The sequence below is a fragment of the Medicago sativa genome, chromosome 5 (assembly GCF_051527215.1).
Source record: "Medicago sativa cultivar Bolivia chromosome 5, Bolivia_mono, whole genome shotgun sequence".
Taxonomy (NCBI): Eukaryota; Viridiplantae; Streptophyta; class Magnoliopsida; order Fabales; family Fabaceae; genus Medicago; species Medicago sativa.
This window is the reverse complement of record NC_140753.1, coordinates 11242775-11258538: the sequence shown is the minus strand read 5'-3', so window position 1 is coordinate 11258538 and position 15764 is coordinate 11242775. Positions and strand designations below refer to the sequence as shown.

The following is a 15764-nucleotide window of genomic DNA, read 5'->3' as shown; positions in this document are numbered from 1 at the left end:
CTTGTGTGCTTGAGCAATTGTAATCAGATATTACTCTTAGTGAAATCTCCTTGGAAGTGCAAGGGGGACTGGACTACTTCCGGATTGTGGAAGGAACCAGTATAATTGCTTTGTGTCGTTCTTCTTCTCTCTCTCTGTTTTATTCCGCTGCATTTAGATTCTGATCATCACTTCAGAAGCTGTCTCACTTAGCTTCTGATCAGTGTGTTCAGTTTTTAGGAGAAACGAAGAATTTTTCAAAACACAATTCAACCCCCCTTCTTGTGTTTTTCTCACCTTCAGATATAGATATAGATTTACAATCAGTCGGACAACACACATTCCGTTTGATGGTTCCAGCTTCCAGAACCGTGGCGGAGGAGTAAATTATAATCTGATTTGCCAAACATGAGTGATCCATCAATTTTGGAGGCTAAGTCTATATCCATATAAACCAGAGACTTTGAAAAAGATTGAAAGAATGATGTGATTGATCGTATAATATTTCAATCACCTTTTTTTTTTTTTTTTTTTTAAGAAGATAAATTAACTCACTCAAATTGACACAAGTAGAATCGAACTTGTGATCTCGAAGATGAATATATTTCAAGATCTCAAACAAACCCCACAAAACCAACCTAAATGATTTTTAATCACCTTTTTAATCTATTTTAAAATATTCTATAAGTTCTTTAATTTAGAAATGATAAATAAGGGTTCCTCCTCCTCTCTTCTTAAAATCCAATTCTTAAAACATTGAGTATATAGATTATATCACGCTTAACATTATTTTTTGTTTAATATAAAATAAAATAAATTTTTTTTTTTTGAAAAAAAAAATTATCACAGTTAACAAATCAAGAATAAACTTACCCCTAATTTAATTTTATGGTTAAATATGTTTATGATCTTTACCACATTTACCGTTGGAAGCAGAGTCAAGAGTAGGGGTGTAAGTGGTTCGGACAAAACCAACAAAACCGAAAGTCCGAACCGAACCAAACCAAAAAAATATCTGATCTTGTTTGGTTCGGTTTGAAACCGATCCGGACCAATCAAAACCGATCTAGTTTGGTTTGGTTCATGGTTTTTCATTTTGAGATCCGTGAAACCGATGAACCAATCCGTTGATAACCACACTCCTTATTTTACTAATATTATCGACCTCACATAAACTTATGGTTATGCCCAAAATTAAACATATAATACTTTTTAATCCATTGACTTTCTCTCATCTTCATCTCATCTCATCAGTGAGACTCTTTCATTTCTACTAAAAAAGAAACCCTAGTCATCAACCACACCGAACCCATTGTTCATCACCACCGGTCACCGCTGAGATCGTTCATCTCTTGGTTAATTTTATCATGTTTATACCATTGATTTATAATCATTATATTTCATTGTTTTCCATGTTCATTTTCTATGCCATTGATCTATACATGTTACGTTGTATGTCATTGTTTAGTAAAGATTATAAAAAGCCATTCAAAAAAGAAAGCAATTTGTGATTTGCGTAAAATTTTGATCGTGTGTGATGTCACTGATGTGTATTGATAAAAATTGAAATAAAACTATAAAATATATATACTACTCAATAAAAAGTACATCCCTAGAAAATTTTCACACACGTATGCATAACTTTTTATTTGTTGGTTCAGAAATAATTTTATAAGCTTTAGAGATTTAAAAATATTAGAGATTAACACTAGTCAATTCTAAACTGATTTTTGTGTTTGTTGATGACTGATGCACGTATGGATCATGTGAAATATTTGAGTTTGATGAAGTTGTTTTTGAAGAATGATGGATGAGTGAATTTTGGATCATATGTATGAAATATTGAATAAGGTTAGTTATAAAAAGTTGTTTGAAAAATAGAGAACATGAAAAAACAAAATATGAAATACAGTTATACAAAGTTCTATGAAATATTTTATGAAATACAGTTATACAAACTGATTAGTTTGGTTCGGTTTCTTTTTTGAAAAATAGTGAAAACCGAACCAATCCAAACCGATGAAGGTTTCATCGGTTCGAACATTTTTTTGACTGAAAACCAATCCAAACCGAACCGTTACACCCCTAGTCAAGAGTGGATGCTTGAGAGGGTCCAATGGGCTTTTACTCCATTTTCGTGTTCTAAACGACAAAGCAGTTGAATTGCTCTTCAAGCAAGTCTTTTTTACTTTTCTCTCTTCTTCTTCTTCCGCTAAAACCCTAACCGAGGGTTTAACCTCGCGCCATGCTCTGAACCTCCATTTCCAATACCAAAACAATGTCCGCCGCTAAATTAACCTCATGCCTCGCCGCAGCCACCGCCGCTGCAGCGGCTTCAATCTCCTCGCAATCCAATCCCGCTTACTCCGAATCTTTCTTCCGTTTCCCCTTTTTCTCTTCTTCACCTTCCAATTCACCTCCGCCAACGGACCAATCATCTGATAACAAATCGGATTCACCGCCGCCGGCGGAAGAACCTAATAAGTCCGGTTTTGATCCTGAATCGTTAGAAAGAGCTGCTAAAGCTCTCCGTGAAATCAATAATTCTCCTCACGCTAAAAAGGTTTTTTAATTATCATTTTTTTTGGAAATTAATTTGCATATTTTTGTTATAATCTAATCTAAACAACGAATAATGCTTGTTTATTGCATTGGAAATGGTTATTATTATTGTTTTGTGATGTATTTTGGTGTTGTATTTCAGGTGTTTGATTTAATGCGTAAACAAGAACAATCTCGTCTTGCTGAGTTAGATGCTGAAAAAGTTAATTATGAACTTATTCAGACTCAAGGAGATATTGTAAGTCATCATTTGTTGAAGATTATTTCAAGTTGTTTTCTAAGCCGGTGACGATAGGTTGCTCGTGAATTGTTTGGGTCTGTTTGTATTTGTCTAATTTGAGCTCGTGCTTATCTACTCACATAAGTTTTGTGGAGAACTTATGGAAACAACTTATGACATTGTTCATAAGCTGTTTTCGTCTTGTTTACATATAAGTTCTCCAAGATAGCAAATACAGAAACAATTTAACTTTATTTTATGTTTTGTTATAGAAATAGTTTATAAAGCTGCAAATAAGTTTTGCTTATCCAAACAGGGTCATAGTCACTTCTATTTTGCTTAAGATTTGCGCTACAAAAGACTGTGTATATAGTGTTCAATTACTACTAATATTTTCAACATAGTGAGAAACTAGCTCAAGCTAAAATTAAAGACTTGGTATAGTCATGTTTAAAGTTTGGTCAGAATTCAACGGAAAACTAGCAAATGGGGAGAGTAGTTCTCACCGACAACTTTGTAAAATTTTTAGTTCCTTTCTAATTTTTCTGTTTCAAACCAAGCTATCCTTATATTTTGTTATCATTAAATTTATCATCATCATCCTCCCCCTAGGCCATAAGTGCAATAACAAATTGACAATGATCAGATGATATTGGAAATTATAGAGTGTACAATGATCAATGTTTAAAGCTTTTAAATTTTATCTTGTTTTATTGTGCCAAATCTATTTCATTGCAGGATAGGTTGCGTAAAATGGCTGAAGAACAACGAAATCTAATACAAGAGCAGAACCAGAGGCAGGCTCAGGTGTTACGATTTGAAGATGAATTGGCAAGGAAAAGAATGCAGGTGCAGGCTGAATTAACAGCAATATACTCCTTTTTATTGAAAAAGTGAATTTTGAAAGTTCTGACATTCAATTAACATTAGAGTTTAGAGACATTGTTCTTCCATGGCAAGAAGGCATTATAGTTTTAACAATGTTGGATGTCATTGTAGTTAGAAAATATACGCAAAATCATGCTGAGCTTGATCTTATCATATGGTTTCTGAACTATGTTTTCATTTCTTTATTGCTCTTTTGGTTTATTTTTTTTTATTTTTTAATTGTCATAGAAACATACCACCTTAAATTTTGTTTTAGAAACATCTATAGTATGAACTTAGATAATGCCATGGTTCTTGACAATTGCTGAAATTTATCTCCTTTCTTTTCTTGGCTTTCAAAACACTGTAGTAGTTGAATTTATGATGAAAATTTCCTTTAGTAGTCTAACTACGGGGACAATTCAACCCACTTGGGTTGGCCTGGTGGTATTGGCTTGGGGCCTGGGAGTGTGCTCCTCCTCGAGGTCTCAGGTTCGATTCTCTTCGGTGCCAATTTAAGTGGGTTAGTTTAGCTTCTTAAAAAAAAAAACTACGGGGACAATTCCTGAAATCTATCCACTTTCTTCTCTGGGTGTTCAAAACACTTAGTTAAATGATTTATGGTGAAATTTTCATAGAGTAATCTAACTGTGGGTAAATCTTTGAATGTTCGGTGCCTTATGCAAATTAAGCTTCTCTATTGTAAGACTAAAATCTTTAACATAGAATTGTTATCCTTATCCACAATTTTCCATTTGCAGACAGATCATGAAGATCAAAGGCGACATAATGTTGAGTTGGTCCAGATGCAAGAGAAGTCTTTTGTACGAAAGGAGCAGGCAAGAAAGGATTCCGAAGAACAGATTCAAGCTAAGAAACGTGTGACTCAGCAACAGAAAGCGGAAATAGAAAAAGAAACTGCTAGAACTAAGGAAATTGCAGAGGCTGAAAAACGAATCCTTTTTACGCAATTGACAGAGGAGCAAACCAGGAGAGAGCTTAAAGAGAAACTGCAGGGGGAAAGAGATAAATGGATTGCTTCAATTAATGCTACTTTTAGTCATATTGAAGGTATGCCAACTGATAAAAACATCCTTTGGAGAAACTATTTTTGCCTCATATATGAAGATCATATTATGTGTACCGGTTTGTCTCTATTAATCATTCTATACTACTAATGAAGGGGGATACATAGTTCTTTTGGTGTAGCCTATTTTCAATATACATAAATTACTCTCAAACAGTTTAAAGTCTTAAACCCATTAATTATGATTCGGTTGCTATAAATATGCGTTTGTTTAATCCCCATATTTAAATAGCGGTTATGGAATGAATGGTATGCTAAGCATTTATTATCATCAACTAATATCACGTACCATAGTTTAAGGAACTAACTTTGGTCGGACCTTTTTCTGTACAAATTTATTCTTAACAATTCAATTATTTTTCAAATTTAAAGTGGTTATTTTTCAATTATTTTTCCTATGTGTAAAAGTGGTTATTACATAATAAGAGGGAATGCTATTAACTTATTGGCCATTACTATTGATATATTTTTCCAAGTAATATCCACATACACAAGAATAGACTGTGATGTTGTACGTGTAAAACCAAAACTCATGACACCACTCACGTCCTTCCATGTTTGCGTCTACATATCTGGTATTTCTTCTGTAATTTCCATCGCTGGAAATTATATCAACGTGTAATGTTGCATATCTTCTGTTTGTATAGGGAAAGTCTTGCTGGTAATATTTACTAAAATTGGTAATTCTCTGACTTTAAATAAGATTTAATCAATACAACCTGGGTTTATAAGCTTGCTTTTGTACAAGCTTATCATTTGATTTGTCAAGTTCATGATTGTTTGACTAGTAGGACTTGTGGTTGATTGGTATTATAGCTCCCATGCCACTTACGAACCATATTTGTTTTTGAGTTTTGGTTTCTTTCGTTGCCTAGGCGTTGCTAGTTGTTACATGCTTGCAAGGTTAAAATGTTGTTGGCTTTCATTATTTCATCTCATAAATCAACTTTGTGCTTTTAACCTCGTTGTGTATCAACTATTTTCACTGAGAGTAGATGACGGCTGCTTGCACTTTTATTTGGAAATTATATCAGACTACAAATTTGTTGGTATAAATGTTGTTTCTATACTAGAGGCGTGAAATAGCAGTTATAACAATGCTAAAGCACTATAGCATAGTTTTAACAAACCGTTGTTTTTATGCGATATGTGATTTAGTACAGTGTTGTCAAATGGTGGCTCTAGTAGCACAATAACACCTTAGCCTAGCAGAATTTGAACAAACTGCTATTCTCCGCGATTGATGACACCGCTCTCTACTAAATGCAGGCGGTCTAAGGATATTATTGACCGATAGGGACAAATTGCTTATGACTGTTGGTGGAGCTACTGCATTAGCTGCAGGAGTATATACGACGAGGTACACATGTTTCTTTTCCTCTTAGTGCATTTCATTTTGAACTTGGTAACATCATCACTGAGTTTGAAAGTCTGTTGGCAGTAAGTTTTGTGTTTACCTTCTGCCAAACATTACACTTGTTATGTTAATAAGTACAATCATGTCGATGAACTTCCATTGAATGTCTTTTGTAGTAGTTGGCCTGATTGCAAAATAGTTGTATCTAGAATGCGTAATAGCGGTTTTATGGTGTTGTTGAATACTAAGCAAATGTATTGGGACACAACAGTAACATTCACAATGTCTATGGTCACTACAAGTGCCGAATCAAGGAGTTTAAGTAAGGAAAGAAGATAATAATTTCTATGTTACGCCACAGAAAAGGTTGTCGCTACTTCATAATCCAATTTCCATGCCCATTATCAACCCTTTCATTCCTAGACCCCATAAAAATGTTTAAAAAACAAAAGTACACATAATATACAGATTTTGCATGCTATGATGCCTCCCCCTCCTCCTCCCTTTTCAATCAATAAACTACTTTTTTTTTTTTGAAGAAGCTAAATTAGCCCACCTAAATTGACACCGGTGAGAATCGAACCTGAGAGGAGGAGCACACTCCCAGGTCCCAAGCCAATACCACTAGGCCAACCCAAGTTCGTTATCAATAAACTACTTTAAAACTCGTTTATTTTGAAATATTTTTGTCATGATTTGTTCACCATTTGCAAATAATATTTAAATATTTATTTTTTACTTTCTATTTCCACAGAGAAGGTGCAAAAGTAACATGGGGATATATTAATCGGATTCTGGGGCAGCCATCATTGATCCGGGAATCATCAATGGCAAAGTTTCCGGGATCAAGGATCATGTCTCAAGCCAAAAATAAAGTTTTAAATTATAGTACCTTGGCCAGGGAAAAAAAGTCTGTTGGGATTCAAAATGGTCTTGGAAATGTAATCTTGCATCCCTCATTGCAGAGAAGAATAGTGCATTTAGCACGGGCAACATCAAACACGAAGGCCCATCAGGCACCGTTTCGTAACATGCTTTTTTATGGGCCTCCTGGGACTGGTAAAACCATGGTTGCAAGGGAAATAGCTAGAAAATCGGTATGATAATTAGTTCTTCTATGCTAAGTGCTGATTTACATTTCTTCAATAAAAGTGATGATTTACATGTGACTTTTTTTGTTGGATAAGCATTTACATGTGTGACTTGTTAATACTTTTGTATGATCTGTTGAGTTTGTACCGACAAGTTGGCATGAATTCCTGGTAATATGCGATATGAATAAATGGATTAAACTTAATTACTATGATGATCACATTTTGTTTTATATTGACACTGCTGCCTACAAATGGATTTGATTTATCTTGTTATCTGTTTCTGCTATTAAGCCATGGACTTCCTTTAGATATATTATTTTAGAACTTGGCTACTCTAAAGTGAAAAAGTCATTTTGGAGGAAAAAGCAAGTAATTATAGCCATTGATAGTAAAATTAATAAATGAGATTGTTATCATATGCATGTAGATAAATTATAAACTAAGAAGTTAATTAGATCTTAACCGTTGATTTTCTTATCATTGACTATCCCACTTTTCCCTTTAAAGTGAGGCACTAAATCCATATCACGTTTCACTATCAGTACTTTATTTGCAGAAATTGAGGTACAATTTGTCTTTAACTACCTTTGACTATTTCAATTTTTCTGTAAGGGTTTGGATTATGCAATGATGACTGGAGGAGATGTTGCACCTCTGGGCCCACAGGCTGTTACCAAAATTCACGAGATATTTGATTGGGCCAAGAAATCTAAAAGAGGCCTGTTGCTTTTTATTGACGAGGCAGATGCTTTCCTTTGCGAGTAAGTCTTGCAGTTAAAATGCATTTTGAATACACTAAAACGTTTTAATATTGATCCTGAGTAGCGCTGCTTTAATATTATTTGGTCCAAGTAGTTGATCTAAATGTGAGAAATGTAAATATAAAATTGTAGACGTCTACATGGAATTAATGTAAATCAACAACTTTTGTGAATTTTGTCTGTGTGTGTATGTTTTTTTCCCTGTTATATGAAACCTAATAGGATTACAATATTTTCTCCTTATCTGTAGTAACAAGTGGCACTGTAAGTTGTATAATAGTTATAATATTTTCTTGTATTAAAAGTTTTAATGATCATTTTGATTCAATTCAGGCGTAATAGCTCACACATGAGTGAAGCTCAACGAAGTGCCCTAAATGCATTGCTTTTCAGAACTGGTGATCAGTCTAGAGACATAGTACTTGTGCTTGCGACAAACAGACCAGGAGATCTTGATAGTGCAATTACTGATCGCATTGATGAAGTGATTGAATTCCCACTTCCAGGAGAGGAGGAACGTCTTAAGTTATTGAATCTCTATTTGAACAAGTATCTATGTGATGAAAGTAATGGCTCCAAGGGGGGATTATTTATGAAGAAGCAGCCCCAGAAAATTACCATAAAAGATTTATCAGAAGACGTGCTGAAAGAGGCTGCCAAGAAAACAGAGGGGTTTTCTGGCCGTGAGATAGCCAAACTCATGGCCAGCGTCCAAGCTGCTGTCTATGGGCGTCCTGACTGCGCCTTGGATTCTAAGTTGTTTAGAGAAATTGTTGATTACAAGGTGGTGGAACATCATCAGCGGTTAAAACTGGCAGCTGAAGGCGGCCTCCCTGCCTGATCAAATGTAACAACTTTTACGTGGCCCATGAAAGCATATTCTTTTTAAAACATTGCCGAGATGCATTTTATGAGCCACATAGATAGCAAGTTTTAGCTTTATTAATTACTAGCATTGGAGGCTTTAATTAAATGGAAGTAGGCTTTAATTAAATGGAGGTAGCATTCCAGCAGAACCTGTTCTTTTCGTGCTATATGGAGCAAGAAGCCAGGTCTTGAGAGCGTAGAAATCAATTTACCCTGTCTATTAAATCAAATATATAAAAATGCTCACAGTTGTAACTTAAACTTGCATTTTGTTTTGAATTTCAGTTTTGTTAAATTCCAATAAGAATCTACATGGATGGGATATGTGAATGATCGTTTATTTTTCGCTAGAAAAATAGTTTGTTTTTTTAAAAATATATTTTATGGAAAGAATATATTGTTTGTTAACTTTAACAGACTCGTTTTTTCATAGTACGTAATTATTGTGAATTCACTGTTGTTTTTTACGGTTATAATGTTTGTGTGATAGCATAAATTATGATTTAACTTTTATCTACTGTAAAGAAGTTCAACACACATCCTCTCAAAAAATTAAAAAATAGAGTTCCACACTCATCTAATTATTATAGTATTATTTACTGGCCTACGTGTTTGTCCTTTTGCTTTTTTTTGACAAATGTCCTTTTGCTTTTATTTGCAAGGAATGATAAAAAAATAATAATTAAGTCAATGTTAAAATTAGAAGAAAAACAAATGTTACACCAAAATATAAGTTTTTTTTAATAGTTTATAATAGTACATGTATTATTGTGAGATTGTTTATATTATTGTCGATTGTTACTATTTTAATGAGATTTGATTATTTTTTATTGATAATCTAAATATTATTATAAAAATGATAAAATAACGTAAATAAGGGGTACAAATGGAAGAAAAAATCCAATCCGAAAGGGTGTATCTCTTTATATATTGTTACGTATATCAGGTAAAATTACACAATTTATCCCTTAACTTAATTTATATAACACTTTCGTCCTTTATTTTTTTGTCCTAATTTAATCTTTATGTTATAATTAGATAACACTTTCGTCATTTATCTTTGTCTTTTTTTTTGATTTAGTCTTTTATGTTATAAAATGTCAACATTGTTATCTTTTTTATGTGATTTTTAGAGCCTGTTTGTTATAGCTTTTTTTTAGGAAAAAATCACTTTTTTTAAAAAAATAATCACTTTTAAGAATATTGCATCCGTTTGTTACAGATTTTTAAAAAAATTAGAATCTAAAAAAAAATCCAAAAACAACTTCAAATGAGAAGTTGTTGAGAGCAGATTCTCAAAAAATAGATTTTTTTTTAGAGGAGAGAGAAAATATGAATTTAAAGATTGAACTAATTTTGTAACAAAAAAAAATCGCTTTTATATAGCTGTATCCAAACAAACTAAATTATTTTAAAAAAAAGTGATTTTTATTACGGTAAACAAACGCAAAGTAGATTTTGATTTTTCATAAAATCTCTAAAAAATAATCTCTAAATTATTTTATGTCAAAATCACTTTTATTTTAATCCGTAACAAACGGGCCCTTAATTTCAATGAAATTTGGGTTTATATGTTTGTATGATGGAGATTTGAGTTTCTTTTTGAGTTTGATGATTTTTTATAAGTTGTTTTTTTTTTATAATTTTTTTGATTTTGTTCTGATAAAAAAAGATAACAATGTTGACATTTTATAACACAAAGACTAAGTTAGAAAAAGATAAAAGACGAAAGGCTTACCTAATTATATCATAAATGATTAAATTTGGACAAAAAAAGATAAATGACGGAAGTGTTACCTAAAATTAAGTTAGGAGACGAATTATAATTATTATTATTAGAGGAGATTATAATTTTTTTTAAGAAAAATGTTTATATCATTTTGTTATAATAAAAGTATCAATTACAAGAAGGTATATCAAATTCTCTCTCCAAAAAAAGAAGGTCTATCAAATCAAATCAAATTATTCTTAAAGGAGATTATTGTTGTTGTTTAAACGTGGCATATATGTTTTCGTGAGCTTAGCTCAATTTGTTTGGATAATATACAATATATGTAAGGTCGGGTTTGAAAAAAAAAAAAGGGGGGCATATACAAAATGTGGGACAAATTATTTTTAACTGAATTCAGCGTAGTTACTATATGCTGGAAATGTTCTTCTCCGTTATATTTGTATGTGCTTTATACTCCCTCCGTCTCTAAATTATAGTCGTTTAAGGTTTGTGCACGATTATTAAGGAAATGATTAATTGTGTTGATTTCAATGGTAAAATTAATATCATTTACTAAAATACCCTTATTAATTGTAGTTAGTGGAGTAGTTAAGTTGAATGAAATTCAATAAATGAGGGTATAATAATGGAAAAAACTAATAAATGCTGCATTGGTATTCTAAAGTGACAATTATTTTGAGAAAAAGAAAAAATGCTAAAGAGACAATTATTGTGAGACGGAGGGAGTATCTTAAAAGTTCAACCTGAATTCAACATATAAGAAATTGCACACACATATATATTTACCCGTTTAAACAGGAGTTAAGGTAGAGGAAAACCCGTTTCAACAATCAAGATTGGTCGTGAAGAGGGTCATGCGGGTCCACCCCTCACAGAACTTCACCCTCTTTTAACACGTGCATGTCCAACACCCTCTTTTAACCTTCTAAATTTAGCCACGTTTCTTTTGAAACACCACGTGGACATTCTTTCATGCTGCACTGTTCCATTATTTTCCATTCTTCATTTTATTTTACACATACAATAATACTTTATTACTTCAACAAAGAGAAGGGAAAATAGACAGAAAAAAAAAAAATGGCGAAGATAAAGCTTTGGTTGTTGGTGGTGTGTTTTGCAGTGTATGTGGTGATGTGTAAGTCTTGGGTTGAGGATGTTGCTGAAGAAGAGACCAATGCCAAAGATGAGGATGTCAAACAGTTTGCTGCAGAAATCTTCCAGTAATATATTCTCTCTTTCCATTAATATATACCTACACTTTTTTTTTTTAAGGAAATTTTTGGCATTTCCAGGCCAAAGATCTGCAGAAATCTGCAGATTTAGATTTAGATTTGTGGTTGCGACAATACCCGTATATGTCTTTTGGTTGTAACATTTTTTTACGTAAGTATATAGTGCTAAATGTTTTTGTAAACCTCAATCTACAAATCGATCTTTGTAGGAGTTAGTTTAGATCCAATTCAAATTCTAATAGACAATTCATAAGATAATAAGGAAAGTAAAAGTGGGGGAGTGTGCTAGCTACTCTCCTGGAAATTAGAATTTAAGAAATTAAGAATCATGCATGTGTATACTATACACATATGTCTACTACTTAAAATTCTTTATTTAGTGACCAATTTACCAAACAAGTTGTTAAATTGGTCTCTTGGGGATTCATGGGAGATTTTAACAGTTCTTGTGTATATATATTAGGCCAAACCTTAAATGTGTGTTTGCAATTATTGTTGCAGAAGTTTGGGGTTGGAAAATGATGATGCCACTCAAAACATGAGGCATAAAGCTGAAGAAGAGACCAATGCCATTGATGATGTTGCCAAGCAGTTTGCCGCAGAAATTTCCCAGTAATCTTCTCTCTTTTCATCAATATATAGTAACTACACTTTTCTTCTCTTTTCGGCATCCAATCTAATCTCATTAGATTTGACCTCTACAATCTATGATATATATATGGTTTTTTCATTGTTTAGTCAGCCAAAGTATATTTGAGTATGGTCACAACCACAAATCTAAATTATTTAGCACAAATAAAAAATTGTAGAAATGAATCAATCAATTTTATAATGTGTATTTTTGTGTGTGCACGACTAAATGATTTTGATTTGTGGCACACGATAATTATCCAAACTTTTATAATGCTTTGGTCCCAATTTTATATTGGTTATGGACAGTGGTTCCAATTTTGTAACCATTGATTAATTAACCGACAGAAATTGGAGTCTCTGAATGGAGATATGTTAGTCTCATGAGTATCATATTGGTTGAGATAAAGTTTAAAAAATGAGTTTATAAGAGTGAGACATTCCTCACGCTACAAATCGATTTTGTAGGAGTTAATTTAGACCGAATCCAAATTCTAATTGACCATTCACAATGCCTAATCTTCATATTTGAAGAGATCAGTCTTTGTAAGTAAATCAATTGGTTAATCCATATAAACAACTTGGAATTAGATAATATGAAAAATAAAAGTGGGTACTAAAAAAGTGGGTACAAATGTTGGGCACTAAAAAATTTCTATTTTGAGACCAATTTTCCAAACAAATTATTAAATTGGTCTCTAAATCGAAGTGTGTCACACTTACGAATTAGGGGTTGATGGAAGATTTTAGCAGGTCTTGTGCATATATATATTAGTCCGAACCTTAAATGTGTGTTTGCAATTATTGTTGCAGAAGTTTGGGGTTAGAAAATGATGATTGCACCCAAAACATGAAGTATAAAGCTGAAGATGCTGCTTCAAGGGCCACAGACACAATGAAATCTGCAGCATCCGGTACATTCTTTGCCATTACTGATGTTATATATACTCATTCATGCACCACATAATTTTTTGTGAGAGAATTTTCGAAACATGTTTGCAATGTTGCAAAAGTTAAATGACATTAACAAAATTATTTTGATTCAATGTATTGTTTGGTTAGTTGTTGTGATTTATGTAGATGTAGGTTTGAATACAAGGTTTAATTGTTTTGAACTATTTATGTTAAAAAATAACTAACAGACCAATAGATCATTTTTTTCTTTTATGTGAATTTTGTACTTTTATGTTAAAGAATGTGAATTTCGTACTTTTATGTGTTAAACTATTTTGAAATCATTTTTTCTTTTCTCTTAAGAATTTTTTTCTGTAAAATATCGTTGATCGATATTTTTGTTAATGTATAATTCACTTCAATGATTCTAAAGTATTTTGAAGGAGATTTATTGCATTCAATTTGCATAAAAGAAGGAAAAAAATGTTTGAGAATGAAAAGGAAATGGTTGAGAACGATGCTCAGACTTTGTGGGTTTTCTCGTTTGTTTGTTGCACTTTCTATTGAGCAAGAGACAACTTTTAACTTCGGAAATAAAACAAATCACATGAACATTGTAACAAAAGAAATATGTTTTTATTCAACGACTGTTATATCTTAAACATGTAACAAAGGAAAATTCTTGGGTGGTCTTGGACCAAGAATATGAATTTGGTCACATCCAATCAATGAATGACACCCCACAACAATGAGAGAGAGAAAAAAAACTAAAAAAAGAAGAAGAAAGAAATTGACAATGCTTTGATGTCTAGTGACCAAATCAATTTTTTTGGTCATGTGACCACCTAAGACTATCTCTGTAACAAAACATCTTTTTCAAACATGTAACACATTGAAGCCCAAAACAATGAGAGAATTGTTTCTGAAGAAGAAAACAGCAGTCCAGGACACTTGGTGCCCAGGTGGCTCCCCAGAGTTTTGAACACGCATAGGACAGGGCGCCAAGTGCTCAGTGCAGCACTTGCGCACATACTGTGGTGATTAGGGCCCTAGGTAGCAAAGCCGTTCCTTGGCATGTGCAAGGAGCTCTACGGAGCTGAGTCTCCAATTTACGGGGCCTCAATTATTTGTAGGGGTATGAGTATAATTGTTGGGATGTAAGATAATATTTTCTTTTGTTATGTAGGTCTAAATCAAACACTTATTATTTGACAAAAATAAAGAGTAAATGGACAAGTTAGGTCAAACACACATCTATCAACAACAAAAATTCAACAAAACAAATTAAAATCAAAATAATGCTTATTGTTAATTTGCAATTGTTTAAATTATCATTAATTATTTTTATTAGGGGCCATTTTTAATATTAGAACCGAGCCTCCAATTTTATTGGAATGGCCCTGCTAGGTAGTGCCCGAGACTCGGTGCAGGGAGTCTTCCTCTCTTCTATTTCTATGTTTCATGCTTGATCTTAGGCCATCTATAATTATGCTTGAAAATCACTCACAAATTTTACATTTTGTATCTAACTCAAGTAATGCAATTGCTTTAATTTGTTTGTATGTACAGGAGCTTCTGAGTATGCTTCGCAGAAGGCTACGGATACCAAGGAAGCAATTTCAGGAGCCACGTCATATGGAAGGGAAAAAACATCCGAGGCTTATAATGGAATTGGAGGTGATGAAATCATCCGAATGCCAACAGGAAAAGTGACCGAAACCTACGAGGATGCTAAGCAAAAACTAAACACAGCTTCAGACAAGGCTTCAAATATGGCTCAAAATGTCAAAGATAAGATGGGATGTGGAGGAGACAAAGTGGACGAAACTTTCGACCAAGCTAAACGTGAAGTGGGTGAAGCTTACATGTCGGCAAGGGATTCAACGAGCGAAGAAGCCAAGGCTAAATATGAGGCTGCAAAGGAGAAGGCTTCAGAAGCCACAGGAAATCTTGGAGCTAAGATGAGGAATACCCCAGAACCATAAGAACCTCACTATTATCACTATTATATATAATTTTCCTCACTATTATATATAATTTTCCTATAGGTTTTAGCTCTTTAGTTTTTTTTTTTGTTTTTTTTTTATTTTTTTTATGAATGACAAAGGTTAGTATTTAGTTGTTAGCAAAGTTATTGAGGGAATAAAATTCAGAACGCATAATCTTTGTTTTTATTGACGATAAGTTTGGTGAAACCATAATGACACAATGTTTTATATCATTAAACTCACTGTGAATCCAAACATGCATGTTATGAGTGCACTTGTTTCGGATAGATATATAACATTGTTCCATTTAATGTTATAGGGATTTTGTATTATCACAAACCTATGTATGCATAACATTTTGTAGTTATATAGTGTAAAATGAATTAGTTGAGCAGTTGATGCCCTTTCTTAACATGCTTAGCTTTGTTTCTTTCTTGTATTAGAAAGAGCATGATCATTCAAAAGGTGCATGGTTTAATAAAGGTAAAAGGTAA

At 32.9% G+C, this 15764-nt stretch overlaps 2 protein-coding genes across 4 annotated transcripts; both read left to right on the top strand.

Moving 5' to 3' along the window:
* Positions 1 to 2130: 2130 nt before the first annotated feature.
* LOC146919988 (uncharacterized) lies at positions 2131 to 9121 on the top strand. Its single transcript, XM_085713374.1, has 8 exons — positions 2131 to 2542; positions 2684 to 2779; positions 3500 to 3610; positions 4390 to 4699; positions 5985 to 6075; positions 6827 to 7169; positions 7779 to 7927; positions 8261 to 9121. Exons 1-8 carry the CDS (start codon positions 2258 to 2260, stop codon positions 8766 to 8768), a joined length of 1893 nt encoding a protein of 630 aa, XP_085569500.1. The 5' UTR covers positions 2131 to 2257; the 3' UTR covers positions 8769 to 9121.
* A 2428-nt stretch (positions 9122 to 11549) lies between these two features.
* Positions 11550 to 15586, top strand: LOC146919987 (uncharacterized). 3 transcript variants are annotated; one of them, XM_085713371.1, is made up of 4 exons: positions 11550 to 11746; positions 12260 to 12370; positions 13202 to 13302; positions 14852 to 15586. In XM_085713371.1, exons 1-4 carry the CDS (start codon positions 11604 to 11606, stop codon positions 15265 to 15267), a joined length of 771 nt encoding a protein of 256 aa, XP_085569497.1. In that variant the 5' UTR covers positions 11550 to 11603; the 3' UTR covers positions 15268 to 15586. The 3 variants fall into 3 exon arrangements, with proteins under 3 accessions (XP_085569497.1, XP_085569499.1, XP_085569498.1); XM_085713372.1 differs by having other exon boundaries at positions 11565 to 11746; positions 12263 to 12370; XM_085713373.1 differs by lacking the exon at positions 12260 to 12370 and having other exon boundaries at positions 11563 to 11746.
* The last annotated feature ends 178 nt before the right edge of the window (positions 15587 to 15764 follow it).